General features: G+C 43.4%; 2 protein-coding genes across 2 annotated transcripts; both read right to left on the bottom strand.

Moving 5' to 3' along the window:
• Positions 1 to 2,810: 2,810 nt before the first annotated feature.
• Positions 2,811 to 3,926, bottom strand: LOC143219736 (uncharacterized). The gene has a single exon (XM_076445616.1). It carries the CDS (start codon positions 3,924 to 3,926, stop codon positions 2,811 to 2,813), a length of 1,116 nt encoding a protein of 371 aa, XP_076301731.1.
• A 7,361-nt stretch (positions 3,927 to 11,287) lies between these two features.
• On the bottom strand, positions 11,288 to 14,941 carry LOC143219737 (uncharacterized). The gene is made up of 3 exons (XM_076445617.1): positions 13,965 to 14,941; positions 12,057 to 13,892; positions 11,288 to 11,987 (listed from the first exon to the last, which is right to left on the bottom strand). Exons 1-3 carry the CDS (start codon positions 14,939 to 14,941, stop codon positions 11,288 to 11,290), a joined length of 3,513 nt encoding a protein of 1,170 aa, XP_076301732.1.
• Positions 14,942 to 16,668: the final 1,727 nt, after the last annotated feature.

The following is a 16,668-nucleotide window of genomic DNA, read 5'->3' on the forward strand; positions in this document are numbered from 1 at the left end:
GAATGTGGGGCAAGGCTAAGCATAGTCATGGCCAAAACAATATTCAGGGACAGCCCACACCTTGAGGAACTCCGGCAATATCTGCTCCCACCGAGAGCCAACAATCCGGCGCCCTAATGCCGCTTCATCATCTGTTCTACGGCACGGTCCCCTCTTAAAGATCTTCTTAGAGGACCGTGTCGCTGTTTCCGTCTGCCATCGCCACCCAGCTATCATAAACACTCATTTGAACTGTGCTCGATAAATAATTTTTTTTCACATTAGCGACAATAAATAAAAGCGTGGAGCGCTAAACTGACACGGTCCCCACTTAAAGATCTTCTGCGACACGGTCCCCTCTTAAAGATCTTCTACGACACGGTCCCCTCTTAAAGATCTTAGAGGACTGTATCGCTGTTTCCGTCTGCCATCGCCACCCAGCTATCGTAAACACTCATTTGAACGGAGTTCGATGAGCGTCTTGTTTAATTTCGTACATATATACAACGGTCCCCTCTGAAAGATTTATGTAAGAGGGCCAGCCAAAAATTTTTCTCAACATCGATTTGTCGAGGACCAATGGTTTTTCTCACGTGCGGCTGGACCCGTCGGTTTCTCACGAGCGGAGATTTCGATGAACATCTTATTTAATTTCGTGGGGGTGGAGATTTCCCTACTTCTTTTTCCGGGTGGGGATACATGTATAAAAGAATGGGTGCAGTCGATGCTCTTATTCTAACATTTTCGTCACGATGGAAAGAGTAACTCATATCGTTGTAGAGGAGGAGGAGAATGTATCCCTGGCTGATGCAATGGAGTTGGTGGTAAGTACAAAGAAATATTATAAGTAATATGTTATATTATTGATATAGTGTTATTTTATATTACAATTTTTATATTATCAACAGATGTTTGCTTCCGACGAAGAGAGGGCCGCGTTTATGCGTGGATGGTTGCATGCGATGCGTGCATATAATATTCCTATGGAGAATTCGAATGTGATAACGACAGTCAGGGTAGTGTTCGAGAATCCGGTGAGTAAAGTTAAAATAATTTTATATATTTATTAATTAAAAAATTAATACTTAATAACATTTTTTTCTTTTTTACAGCAGGAAGAGGAAGAATAAAACATATATTTCTTAAAATAATATATTTATTTAAAAAAATAAAAATTTTTTATACTTTCATTATATAGGTTTTTTTATTTCTTAATTTATTTTCGTTCGAGCGCCGATTCTTTCGCGATTCCACAGACATCCACACCACGAGGGGTTGGCGGGATTGTGCCGGGATCGACTCCGATCGGCACGTTGTCGCAGTTCAATCCGCTGGCGTATCTGCAGAATCTCGACCAGGCGCGATGCTCCTTCATGGGATCATCGTCCTCGTCCCATAGAGCCAGCCGTATGCGACATTCGAAACATTCGACGCTATCTTCATAGTCCAGACTGAAAAATCCAGCGGCTGCGAGTTTCTCCGGTTGGACGATGTGGGAATAACGCCAGTTGCGGAAACTTTGGAGTCTGTCACGTTCGAGACGATAATCGGGTGGTGTTGTGTGATCGGTTGTTGCGACGGCTGCGGGATCCATCTCCGATTTTGCAATCATTGTGAAACACTGTGTGAAAAAAAAAATCAAAAACGTAAAAAGAGGTGTTTGTGGTTTTGACGTGGAAAAAATTCAAAGTCGCGTCTTTATAACTGATACTTTACGTGTTTTTATAATTGTTAACCCATGCTCGAAATGTTCGCACTTCGCGCAGACTGCAATGGTATGTGACGTTTTTTGTCGGTTGCCAACAGTGAAGTCGACACGGTTCGTCATCAGCAATTTCATACACGGGATCGCGAACTAGTACATCGTATTTCGGACAGTTGAAATCTTCCAAATTTATAGAGTTTATTTTCATTTTTCGAAGGATGTCTCTCTCGAAACATCCACCTTTGTACGCTACGACAGGATTCGCGTAATCGCACACAAAATTTTGAATTACATCGAATATATCGTGCTGTTGATATTTTTCATAACCGAAATCTTTAAATGGAATCCCGTGTATGAAATTGCTGACATACCATGCAGACTTTCTGTCGGCGTCGGATAAACAATGAAAGTTCTTCCCCAAGCGAAATTCGGAGAGTTCGAACGAGCCGTCGTGACAAACATCGATCATAGCTAATTCTTTGCATATAAATTTTTTTTCCACAATGAAACCGTCCATGTCAATGATTTGAGTGATTCGATCCATCTAAATAAAGAAAGTATCTTCACTAGATTTTACATCGTTTATTAATTTTTATTGTACTTACCGTTGAAAAAGAGAGGGAATGCGCAAAGTTGACTGGTCGGATGATAAAAACACACCAGCGATGTAACTTCGTATGGCGACCGTGATCGTCGACGTTTTTTATGCTATTACTTCATACGGCGACTGCAGCGAGCAATTTATAATGCCGCTAATGTAAACATGTCAATGGAGAGGGGGTAATATTATTAGTTTAATTGTGTGTGTGTGTATGTATGTATGTGTGGATGTGTATGTGAAAATTTTTCGAGAAGGTATTTTAAAAATAAAGTTATTCGAGAATATCTCTTTTGTATTTTATTTTATTACAAGTTCCTTCTTTTACAATTCCTATAGAATAAAAATACAATTAAAGTAGAGAAATGATAAATATTTTTAGAGCGATTTAAGTAATTTTTCGAACAATGTTCGTCAATGGATTGTACTCCACGATGCGGTCGTGTATCATTAAGCAGTAGGCTGTTGTTGATGGGGGGACATCGGTTCGACATTCGAATTCGATTCGCACGTCGACCGTAGCATTTTTTAGCGCTTCATTTTGTCGAGAACAATCGAGAACGACGAGTGGACCGTATCGCAGGAAATCCATGGTGTTGGTAGCGCTTCACCGTTTCCATAGTATGATTCTTGGAATTTTGCATACATGTCGTAGAGCAACGCGTATTTACCTTTCTCAAAATCGATATTTAAATCATCGTACGGATATGTTTCCGAGTTCAAGTAAAGACGAATATTTGTCAATGCGCAATGATCGAATCGCGTAGCTGTTTTCTTTAAGTTATTCTTTCGATCGGTTTGCAAGGCGAATATCACGTATCGCGGTTTTTCCATTTGCAGAGCTGTTTTTATCGCCCATGTATGCTTCGTAGTCGTCTGTAGTAGAGGATATTCGTACAGATCCCACGATCGAAAGCTCATGCCGATCGATCTGTCGCTGTCTAAAATACGTAACATGGATAGCTTATGTATTTCATGCAATGCAACATGTGGCATTCGCCATTGAATTTTGTACAGATCCAGAATAGGTTTCGCGTTGTTGGAAGGACTGTACAATGCGTTCGCGTCGGTACGCGAGCGAATCAAAATCAATTCGTGTCGAGCATTTATCACAACACGTTTGTAATCTTCACAGAAGCCTAATAAAATGTTCATAGGTACACAAAAGTTGAAATGTATCGCAGCCGTGGCCGTTGCAGCCTGTTTCTGTCCACCATCACCATACAGCCAGCCAGCGTTGGACAATGCGCCGCTTCTCGTTCTGGACAGACTCACGTAATTCTTCAGAGTTGTCGTCGCACCGGGATTTCTGGATCGATCGATTTCTACACCGTTCAATTCGTAGCGTATTTCCTCAAACATAAACGCAACGGCATTGTTCTCAAGAGTTGCCGTATCGATGCTGGATTCTCCTCCTGATCCAGTCGGTAATTCGAGTTTTCTCGGTAAACTAAGTTTTCCCTCAACGTATAGGAAACTTTTACACGGGAGCGTGTACAGGTCTTGTTGCTGAATGGGTATCCTTATCTCGTCGCTGTTCTCGAACGTTATGTTAGCATACGGATTGTACGTGTGCAGCTCAATCTTCGTTATGCGATTGTCGAAGATCGGTGCTTCGGAGATGTTCAAAATGTTGTCAAACATGATTTTTTCCCTCTCACTTTTTTACAATAAATCCCAAAGATCGTAGATACTTGGCGTTTTCCACGGTTAATTTCTTGCGAATCGATGACTTTACGTTTTTCTCAGCGGTTAGTTTCTTGCTGTTGTTGCTGCAGGCGCTGTTGTTCAACGTATGGAATGTTGTATTGTTATGAATTAGCATTGCTTCGTCGCGCATGTAGTCGCACCGTGATTTCTTCACCTCGAAAATCAATCAAACGTCCGGATTGATCAACTATGCGAATCGTTAAATCGTCAATTACTCGTGCGACGATCGGAAGGTAAATGACTCGCGCCGGCGTTTCCGACAATTTATACCCTGGCGGTACCTGAGGCGTGAATTCATGTATCGTGTGAACAAGTTTACCGTTGTCGTACGATCCGGTGGTTATGTTGCATTCTACTCGTACGATATTCACGCTGATGATATTCACAGGCACATTCGATGTATGCCACGCGTTCGGTGGCAAAACACGATCCATGGAAAATCCTAGGATAGAGCCCACGTTGCAAGGCTTTGCAAAGTTTATTTGATACTTGCTTATAATTTCACTTTTCATGGTGTTGGTGTTGGCTCGTAAGACCAGCGGATATTCGATATCAGAGGTGGTGGACAACTCATCGACATTTTTTGGGGGATATCGTGCGCATATTTCACGTTTCAAGTATGCGTTTATCGCTTCCAATTCGTATGAACCGTCGGGTATGACGACCTCTTCATCTTTTTCGCCGAAGTAGAATCGATTGTTTCCAATGTTGGCGCTGATGTTCGGTATCGTGTAATAAGTTTGCAAATCGAGCAATCCCAGCTCGTATTCTCCATTGCTCAGATCTATGGGCGGAAAGTGCTTGGACGACAGCACGCTGCTTCTTCCCGACAACGTGAACGTAAATGACTTTTTCGCATGCATCGTGCAGAGAGAGAGAGAGAGAGAGAGAGAGAGAGAGAGAGAGAGACTCTTTCCAGAGAATTTATTCTCGGAGAAACTTCACACACAATTGCCCACACACGCTTTCGTTATAATTTTGAAAACGTTCGTGGTTATATAAGATCGTCGCGTTCGCACCGAAATAGCGAATCAACTCGATTGGTGGTCGAAGATTTCCAAAACTATCAAAATATTTGACACGCGAGCCGTGTTTTATATAGGCGACCCAGTGCGTTCCCGGCCCACAACTATTATCTAGATTGACTATACCTCGCTCATTTACCCACGCACGCAGCGGCAAATCGTTACGCATAAAAACTCCGCGAAAGTATGGTAATCCTTTACAGATGGCCATTAATTCAACGTCTGTCGTCGTGTTGTCTTTCTTCGTTGTTTTTTTTTTCTTCTTCCTCTCCTTCAAGCCTTTTCCATGCTTATACGGTGCGAGACGTAACCCACGACCCTCCATGGTTCGATTGTGTCGCTCCGCTTCTTGCAATTGTTTCTTCGCAGCTTTTGCATTGTTTATAGCTTTGAATACTCCCGCGGCGCCACCCGTCAATGCTCCTATAGCTGACAAAGCAGGCAACAACAACGGCAGAAAACCACCGCGTTTGGCGATCGGGAGAATTCGTTTTGTCGTTTTTCTTTTCTTTTCACCTTTTTTCTTTATCAAACCCATGCCCAATTTCGTTTTAACTTTCATGGCTGCCAACACTGTAGCTGCAGACACCTTTTCTCCCAACGTTGCGTCTCCAGACGTTACTCGATGCAGCGCGCGATTCGCCAAAACGTGATCGGCCGCGTGACGATTTTCAAGATCCTTGTACTGCGAATACGCTATATCGTGCTCGCGACAGGCTGCATCCAACGGATTGATTCCTCGATCCCCACGAGCTAATCGCGCGGTCAGTTTCGTGCCAGGACCGCAGAATTGATAACCAGGTATATGCAATTCGAACGGTAATGCGTTTATAGCTCTGTTTAAAAACCCCTTACCCGTATGTGGACCGAGACGTCGTTGCAAACAACGATTCGTGCGCATAAGCTATTTTTTATGCTCTCTCTTTTTTTAAAAGAAAAGAACTTCCTCACGTTTGGAGGGGGTGGGGAGTGACTGATACCGACGATGTTTGAGCTCTCGTATAAATACTATCCCCCCTCTCTCATCTAGTCAATCAGATCATGCGTTTTGTAAGACAATCTTTGAATATTCGTGTTCCAACGTGTCGCGCGTTCGACGATTGTGACGAGACGATGCGTAAACATGGATCGTTGTTACCATGCAATGTACGATGCGTCATAAGCGGCCCATCGGGGTGCGGTAAAACGAACGTTATGATTAGCCTGCTGGAAAGCGAGAACGGACTACGATTCGCAAACGTTTATGTGTACTCAAAATCGCTGAACCAGTCAAAATATCAATACTTGAGCAAACTGTTCTCATCCGTGGGGGAGGATGTAGGCTACTTTGCGTTCGCGGACAATGCCGACGTAATCCCTCCCGCAGAAGCACAACCCGATTCGATATTCATCTTCGACGACGTGGCGTGTGACGAGCAGGATATCATGAGAGAGTATTTCGCGATGGGTAGACATTCGCACGTCGATTGCTTCTACCTGGGTCAGTCGTACGCGAGAATACCTAAACATTTAATTCGCGACAATGCCAATCTGTTGATTCTGTTCAAACAGGATACCATGAACTTGCGTCACATTCATCAGGATCACGTAAATACCGATATGTCGTTCGAGACGTTTAGCGCGTTATGTGCGAATTGTTGGCGAAGGAAGTATGGATTTCTCGTAATCGATAAAGATAGTCCCGCGAATCGCGGTCGTTACAGACGTGGATTTAACGAGTTTGTCGTACTGTAATGAGCACAGTTGCTCGGTAAGGGTTGTCGGTGGTGTATCGTGGCTGTAAATCTCTCTTACGCTTCCAAACAATATGCCGGCTCAAAAGGAAAAGAAGGAGAAGCTGCGAGTTTCGATTGCAAACGAAATAGCGAAGACCAGCGATACCATACGTAAAAAGTATTTGGCGTTGAAAGTTGGGAAAATGGCGACCGAGGAGAATTTGCAAACGAATTTACGACCGATCGTTGAACCGTTGAAACAGCTAGTTCAAAATACGGCTACTGTCGAGCCGAACGACAACGTGTTCTCAGATATCAAGGAAACGCCACCACCCTCCCCTCCACCCTCACGAAAAAAAAGAAGATTCTCAGATGTTGGAGGACCGCCGACCTCGTCCTCTATAAAAAAAATGAGGGTTAATGACGATGACAATGACAATGACGATGACAATGACAATGACGACGACGACGACGACGACGACGACGACGAGGAGATGGAGCCGACGAACAAGGCATCTTTGGAATCTTCGATGCGTGATATTTTTGAAAATCCTGAAACTCATCAAGAGGAAAATCAACATCTATCCGAGAATTTAGGACCGTTGGCGCGCGAGTATTTAAAAAAATTTTTTACCGGTCCAACGACAAATTCCGACAACGTGTACGGGGTATATTTGCACGATGATAAACTGATGCTGGGAAATTCCACATTCGATGTGAACAGCAACGACGATATCATCGTTAACGGAGTAAGGTACGAGGGGACTCACGGTCTTTACGAATTGATATTCAATAAAATACCCGACGAGCGGCTGTACACCGAGGATGATAAGAACGTGTACAAAAGAATTCTCAATCTTACGCGAGCACATCGACGCAGGAATCAGCTAAAGGGAAACAAAGGTTACAAGTATAAGAAAATTATAGGACCATTGTTTTCGTCGCGAAGTGGGAGAGGGATTGAACTTCCAACTTCTATGCGCGTGACCGACCATCCAATCGATTACGTGCATTGGGACGATCCGAACGAACTCGTCGATCGTCTGAAATTGTTAACCGCTTCGAAGAATGCCGGTCATTCCAACCATGACAATGAAATAATGGCGATAATCGAAGAACTTCGCGAAGCCGGTATAGTTATAAATTAACGCGTGCATGCGTTCGTTCAATCGATAAAATTGTTACGGTTCATAAAAATGCGTATTCATCTTAATTGTTGCGAAACGAATCAAACGATATCCTCGGGAGGAGACGACGACGACAACGGTGAAAGCTGGAATTTGAGATTTCAAAGTCTAAGGATAAAACTGGATGAGATATTTCAACGAATACTGTGGATCGCAGCGCAGGTAAAACGGTTGTGCGAGCGGTACGAGTTGGTGATACCTGAAGAAGAAGAAGAAGGAGAAGAAGAAGAAGACTAACTCGAAACAATGTCTATCAACAAATTTGGCATGGTGTTTCGCGAAGCGAACAAACGCGAGTCGAACGTTTCTCCAATTTTCTATCCCGGCGTTGTTAAAAGTTACGTGCGCGATAACGCTATATGTTTAAACGATGATGCTAAATTGTATGATGCGAAAGGTACGAGGATCGGGCGCGTGGCGAATCCCGAGGCAAACGATCACGTTGCAACCAAAGTATACGTGGACACGCTTAACGCGAAGCTTGAATCAGAGATCATGAAAAAACTGGTCAAAAAACTGAAAACCTCTCAAGAAACGATAAAGTCCGAAATACTGGCTACGATACAAGGTGTTCCATACGATGCAAACGAAAATATGAAATCAACCGATATCAACGAGACCTTGAAGGAGAAGGTGAAAAGAGGACGACATGAAATAAGTCTGAAATATTAGCTAAACAGGATGAAAAGCTGATCGGAGTCCTGAAGACCGCTAAAGAAACGATAAAGTCTGACACAAGAAACGTGTCGACGGTCCTTGAGGGAAATCCGTGGATATGATGTGCAATCGTCATACTGTACCTGTCTATACCTGTCTATACCTGTCTGTAGCTGTTCCTGCGGCTGTCTGTAGCTGTTCCTATACCTGTCTGTACCTGTCTGTAGCTGTTCCTATACCTGTCTGTGGCTGTCTGTAGCTGTTCCTATACCTGTCTGTACCTGTCTGTAGCTGTTCCTATACCTGTCTGTGGCTGTCTGTAGCTGTTCCTATACCTGTCTGTACCTGTCTGTAGCTGTTCCTATACCTGTCTGTACCTGTCTGTAGCTGTTCCTGTGGCTGTCTGTAGCTGTTCCTATACCTGTCTGTAGCTGTTCCTATACCTGTCTGTAGCTGTTCCTGTACCTGTCTGTAGCTGTTCCTGTAACCGCCTATACCTGTCTATACCTGTACCTGTACCTGTTCCTGTACCTGTTAGTCATCGCTTTAATGACTGGAAAGACACGATTGAAAAGTGAATAATCGGTTAAAGGGAGAGCGAGAAGAACGACGACGACGACGATGAGTAAAAAAAACGTGGTGGAAGAGCTGCATGCCCCGGCGAGACGTTTTTACCCGCGTAGACGTGTGGTTGTGCGGGGATTCGATGATCTTTGGCAAGCCGATATCGTTGAAGTTCAAAAATACGCGCGAGAGAATCGAGGGCATCGATATATTCTCACGATAATCGATGTATTTAGCAAATATGCATGGGCGGTTCCTTTGAAGAGTAAAAATGCGAGCGACGTGTGCAAAGCTTTCGCGTCAGCGTTGAAGAAGGACGGTAGAGTCCCGAACAACTTGCAGACCGACATGGGGAAAGAATTCTACAATACAACGTTTCAAGACTATCTAAGGAGTCGCAACATCAACCATTATTCTACGTTTAACACTATGAAAGCATCCGTCGTGGAACGTTTCAATCGCACGTTGAAGAACAGCATGTGGAAATTTTTCTCGTTGAGCGGAAAATATCATTGGATCGATGCGCTTCCCACGTTGACCGAGGACTACAATAATCGAAAACATCGTACCATCCGTATGCGACCCGTCGACGTGAACCGTAAAAATGCCAGCCGCCTTCTGTCCACCGTGTACGACAAGATGGAGATTGCTGGTCCTGCCAAATTTAAGCTCAATGATCGCGTGCGCATTAGCAAGTTCAAAACCCTATTTGACAAAGGATACACGCCGAACTGGTCAACCGAAATATTCAAGATTACCGCGGTGAAACGAACGAATCCTGTCACATACCTCTTGGCTGACGTAAGGGGCAAACCGATTGCCGGAGGATTTTACGAACACGAGATACGTGCGACAAAATATCCTGACATATACTTAGTTGAAAAAATATTACGTAGGAAAGGAAATAACGTATATGTAAAATGGTTGGGGATGGATGCGTCGCATAATTCATGGATATCTAAAACAAATATACTTTAATTTTGTATTTTCTACTCGTATTTTATATGTAAGATTTATGATAGTGAAAAAATGTAATTTGTAATAAAATAAAGTACAAAAGAGATATTCTCGAATAATTTTATTTTAAAATAATGTGTATCGTTACAAAAACACACACACACACAACAGTAATTTTTTAACCTATCTGTTTTGCGCCGCGATGATGTCAGCGCACGAAGCCGCCAGTTCACAATCGATCAGTGAACTTTGATCGAAAGATTCGCTCTCGACGATCGCTTTCATGATATTCTTCGCGTTGCTATCCTTCACCGCAGCGGCAAAATTCATAAATTTAGCAGTCACCGTAGGAACATTGTCGATCAACCATGAATACATGTTGTACACGCAGAATTCGAGATTGTACAAGTTATGCATAGTTTTTTCCGTGATGTACAGAGCCACGAACTGATTCGATAATTTCACCAGATTCATACCATTGTGATTAACTATTTGTAATGTTAAATCATCGCTCATTTTTCGACACTGTTTCTGCATAGATTGTAAATTGGAAATATACTCCTTCGTGCGCAACAACTCTGTCCATGCATCCAGGGAAAACGTGATCTCGTTACTGCGATTATCTCCTATAGCCAGTTCCACGCAAATATCATCACCAACGTGCACACCAATTTCAAGATATTTAAAATAATTTCCAGCTATCGAATATCTTCGACTCAAGACTCGCGCGCCGTGCAAACAACTCGACGGTGACGATGATGATGGCTGTATCATCGATGAAATGGGGCTGCTATTGTGAAAACCCCTGCAACAGATTTCAAAATTAGACATTTTTTCTAAATTTCTTTTTTCACAATTTTTCATCTTTTCTACTTACATATTATTTAGTCTCTTCTTTTTGTGCGACTCCTCGATGTTTGAACGATCACATTCAGCGATTGGGCGACGGTTTTGCTGCATCGTGCTGTCTACGTTTTAGCGACGGTTGTCTTGATCTGAAGCATGACGCTCGGAATACGATATTTTTATATGCTGTCTCCCCACCACTCCTTTTACAGATAAGATCAACAAAATGGCCGCATCCCCTCCCCGACTAGTCTACAAAGATTTACAATAATCTCCCTACCACTTCGTTCTCCCTACCACTTCCATTTCTTTTACGAGGATAAAAAATGGTGACTCGGTTTTTCTTAATTGATGCTATAATGCCCCCAAGGAAGCGTATCGATCAAATTATTACAAATATATCGCTTATCGTCGTTCGGACTCAATGCTAATTTTACTTCCGACATCGAATACACCTGATGTTGTACGGACACTATACGATTACTATTAACCCTCTTTTTTGTATTATTGTGAAGACAATCGATATAGTCTTTGAAACTGATGTCTCGAGCGGTAACGTTTGTTCTGATGCCTTTGATTTTTTTAGTTTCATCATCACCATGCACGCGAATCGCATACATTTTTGAACGAAGTCCTACAAACTCGGTCATAATTTTACCGCCATTCTCATCCTTCATCAATCCTAGTTGTTTATTATTCGCAATCGGAATACCGTAAACGTTGTTCGGGTCATAATTACTTGTATCGTATCGATGGATATCACGTTTCAGCAGCGCATCGTACGCGTCATCGCAAGCGATCTCGTATATCAGGCTGTCCGTGTCCGTGTACAAAATCTTACAATTTTTCTGGAAGTTTGGGTACATGTACTCATAATGGAAGCTGTACAAATGAAATATCGATATATCCAATACAGCCATGCCTACGTAGATTGGTTTGTAAAATTTAACGAGCAGCTTTTTCATCTGAATCGCGACGAAGTCTTCGGAAAACACTGTATAGCTGTGAAAATTTGGTCTAGCTATTAATCGTTCGACGCCGTGTCTACCATTCCATCGAGAAAGTAATTTCACGATTGCATGATTTCGAACGTTCTCCATCGTTTTCCCAAACACTGCATTGTTCATTAATTTGAACAAATTCTTGGAAAAATCGTTGGTCGCGTTGGCGCGTAATTTTGTGTTCAAATCGATGTAGCCATGCAACCATCGCGACTGTCGAAACTCTAGAATTCGATGAATTTTCTTCAATTTCAGATTGTGCTTTAGACTTTGTTGGAGGTATCGATAATGTACAACGTATCGTTCCTTATCGCGAAGTGTTGCCATCAACTTTCTTTGACTCGAGTCGGTCGCCGTGCCGTGACTTGGACAAACCGGAAGATCCGCGTGAGCATCGTGAATTTCGCGTGGATACTCTAAATCCACCTCCAAAATGTATCCTACGGGACTATCGATTGGAATGGATTCGACATCGAAATTATCTATGTCCTCCTCCTCCACCCATCGAAAGTCTCTGTACGGTAGAGGTTGCGACATAGCCCAACCGTACAAATTATTCACGTCGAAATACATTAAGTAGGTGGATGGTTTGCTCGAGTCGTGGCTAGATGAATATTTGTTGTTTGCGCATGCATATCTATGTGAACACTGGCTCAATCCGCCACGTATTCCTCGCTCCACACACAAAAGCATGTCGACGTCGGTGAACAACTCCAATTCAATCTTCGTCATTTTCATCATCACGTCCCATGCGAAACCGGGGAGCGTGTAATAATGTGCCGGATCGAGCTTGTAATTCTCGAGACAGTCATCGCGAAAATTTTCAAAAACATCCGCCAACAACAGGACATCTAATTTTAAATATAAATCGCTGTACTGTCCAAGCGTTCGTATAGCGAAACGCGACCAAACCGTATTCGCGTGAAGGTAATCGGCGTCGGATATCTCGCTGCCATTCAACTGATTGTAAAATTCTTCGCGCGACGGCAAACATGTATCGTTTAATTTATCATACGATGTCAGATAGTCGTATGGGAACACGCCTTTTCTGGTCAACAGGTTGAAATCGTTGTCGGAAAGATATGCAAATTCACCTCGTACGATGCGTAATTTGCTTTTGTCCAAGTATGACGACAGCTTGTCCAGACTCGAGTTCAAGAATTTGAATGAGTCGATGAAGCGAAATTTCAAAAACTTTGTGTACTTTCGCTCTTTACCCGGCTGTCTCTCGATGGAAACGTTTTTCGTGAAAGAGATATACTTTTCTTTCGTCAATGGCAACACGTTTATCTGCCCCTCGAACGCGTTTGCTAATTCTTTGATTATGAAATGCGCGTCGTAACCTGATAAATTATGAAAAACCACCGGTATCGTGTATGAAGATTGATAGTTCAAATTGCATCCATTATGAGGCGGACCACGATACGCACCCGTGAAATGGCAATGATCATGTACTTTCGTCGCGTCGGAAGTGTCGAACGGTTTCTCGCAGACATGACAATGTGTGGCCGTATGAAAATTTAACTTTTCCGCTTCAGTTAGCGGATTCATTGGCACCGTTTTATCAAATATCGGCTGTAATTTGCAACTCAGCTCGTATAACCTGTTCACGAACCACGCGGCACATCCCTCTTTATCGCGATAATCCTGATACTCGGACAACGACTCGTCATAGCGACAATGCATGTAGTATCCTATACTAAACGCGTGGTGTTGTTGATATTGTACGCGTGCCGCACGGTCTTGCCCTTGCTGTTCCCCAGGCAGCAGCAGGCACTCCAAGTCAGCATAAATAACGAACGGCGCCTGTTCTTTGTTCGTGTAGTTCTTAAACTGTAACCACTTATCTTCTTCCGATATTGGAAGCTCCAGAGCACAATCGTTCATCCGTTCACAGTCAATCGTATGCATGTTTAATCTCTCCGGCGTGGGAAAATATTGCAAACACCTGTGGGAAGGAAAAAATTATGTCTTTTTTGCTTCAAAGAATTTTTAAAAAACACAAAAACGTGTAACTTACCGATCACAAATATACTTGAGATTTTTCTTCTTGCTAAGCTGCGACGAAACCAATCGTGACAAATTTCGTATGCATGCGAAATGGCTGTGAGTCTTTGCAGCATTCTGTAGAAACAGCAAGTTTACATGTCTCCTCCGTTTCTCCCCGGTCAAATGAAGCGTTACACATTTCTTCCGCACCCATTCGAACACGTTCACGGAAACGTCGTTTTCTCGTTCAAATTTCCCAATGTCTTTGAACAGCATGGGTGATTGAAAACCTTCGGTTCGAAGCACCGTTTTGTAGTGTGGATACGATGACAAACGTGATGGATGTGCCTCGGCCGGATAGAGACCCGCCACGACCGCCCAAAAAAAGCATGCTTCATCCTTGCTGACCACGTTCACGACCGCTCTTTTCAGCTGTATTGTTCGAGGCAAGTAGGTTGCAGCGGCGCAGCCGGCTTGCAACGGTTGGTAGTTGCTGAAGTTCACGATCAAATGTAGTATCTTCGACAGTGCCCACCCGCTGTCTCGCTCTTGAAACTCTTCCAGCGATGTCAAAATCGTCGGTACAACGTCTCTCTGATACCACTGTCGTAGATCGCTTGTCCGAAACAATGCAACGTTTCGCGTGCCGAAACTTTTCACGGAAACCTCGTTGGCGCGCTGCATGAATTCCGCCTCCAACGATACGTTAGCTTTCAACGATGAATGCGTATTTAAAAATTCCGTAACGCGTCCCGTAATTATTCGTTTCGCGTGCTGTAAAAATTGTTTCGGATCGATATGTTCGACGTTGATAACGATGCCGGTCGATATGCGATTTTTAAACGCCGACTCAACATTTTCCCAACGAAGCGTCGAGGCTCTCGCACCCCTGTGATCGTATAAACCTCTACCGGTGTGCGGCGAGGAAATACGTTCATGCAACGCAACGTTCAAAGTTTTCATACGACACATAATCGATGTTAAACTATGTTTCTTGCCTACATTCATCTTTCGCACAGGCTAGATAATTCACACAACACTGTAGAGACTCGATGTACGAGCGATGCCATTCGCGATACTCGTCCATAGTTTTCACCAGCATTGACATGCGCGTCAAACACTTCAACATTTTTTTCAACGTTTCAGTCATTTTGCTGCCGCACAGTTGTCAACAAAATATTTCTTTCAACTTCGATTTGATATCGTTCGTTAAATTTCCAGTTCTCAAAATATAATTACACTTTGCATCCAACGATGCGACGTTCGCCCGTTTCGATGATGTCTAATATTGTGGATGGGGATTCAATCACCGGCCATCGCACAACAACTTGACTAAATCTTTTCGTGTAAACGAAACATACGCGACTCGTTGCATCATTCCGCATTAAACGTTCCACCAATGTTTTCAGCTCGATAGAGAAATGATCACTCAAGTATGAATTTATGACGTGAGCCCAAGCTAAATTTTTCAACGTTGGAGCAGTCGTGTCACCTTTTTCCTCCGATACGTTCATTTCACACAATTCCAAACGGATAGTACGTGAAAACCGCCACGTATGGAAAAATGGCTGATCTTTGAATCTCAACACGACAAACGCTTGCAACGATGGACCGTTTACGAAGACTTCGCGTTCCATCGCGCCCTGTTCTTTTATTCTTGCCATTCCCACCCCAACTACGATAAAAAAGATGGATGAAAATTATTGTAAATGTTACTCTTAATGAATGTTTACGACGGCTGGCTGTATACGACAGCTGGCTGTATGGCGATGACAGACGGAAACAGCGACACGGTCCTCTTGCACTACATCGATAAGAGGGGACCGTTGTACGAAAGTAAACAAGACGAACTCGCGAGATTAGACGTTCATCGAAATCTCCGCACGTGAGAAAAACCGTTGGTCCTCGACAAATCGATGTTGAGAAAAATTATTGACTGGCCCTCTTACATAAATCTTTCAGAGGGGGCCGTTGTATATATTTATGAAATTAAACAAGACGTTCATTGAACTCCGTTCAAATGAGTGTTTTACGATAGCTAGATGGCGATGACTGACATAAACAGTCTTGCATGTAGAGACGTGAAAACATAAACACGTTCGGACACGTTCGTAATACCTGGAAACTGGTCTCGAATGCAATACCTGGAAACTGCCCCCCCCCATCTTTCAAGATATGGGCTGTATTTCCCCCCCCCCTCCCCCAAAAAACATGATGCAATAATTCCATTAAAAATATGACGTAATATATGCTCGTGCAATACCGCTCGGCGGTACCGCTCTCCCGTGAAGTGGCGGTACCGCTCTCCCGTGAAGTGAAAAGTGGCTTAGAACCCGCCTATAACATCTACTCCAGTTATTAATTTAATAAGTGAGTCTCGCTTAGTTCTTCTCCCTACATTCCCGCGCTTGCAATACTCTCCTATTCAATTCGCGTTCGTCGCTATCAATTACGAAAGGTCGTGCGCGTCAACGAACGCGAGACGGAGGACAACAGCGGGGTATCTCCCGCCAACCGAGGATCACCGACGACGTGATCTTCCCAGGACGAGTGAGGATCATCGTCCTCCCTACGACGATCCAGCCTGATTCGACTGCAGCCGTCAACGAGCAACGAAAGCAGTTCGCATAAACGAAGCCTGCCTGTATTCTCTCATCGATCGTCATACTCAACTGTCCGATAAGTCGCTAAATATTTCCCTGCGAAGATTCGCGCTGTCTCAGTTATCTCTGCTC

The sequence above is a fragment of the Lasioglossum baleicum genome, unplaced genomic scaffold (genome assembly GCF_051020765.1).
Source record: "Lasioglossum baleicum unplaced genomic scaffold, iyLasBale1 scaffold0065, whole genome shotgun sequence".
NCBI lineage: Eukaryota > Metazoa > Arthropoda > Insecta > Hymenoptera > Halictidae > Lasioglossum > Lasioglossum baleicum.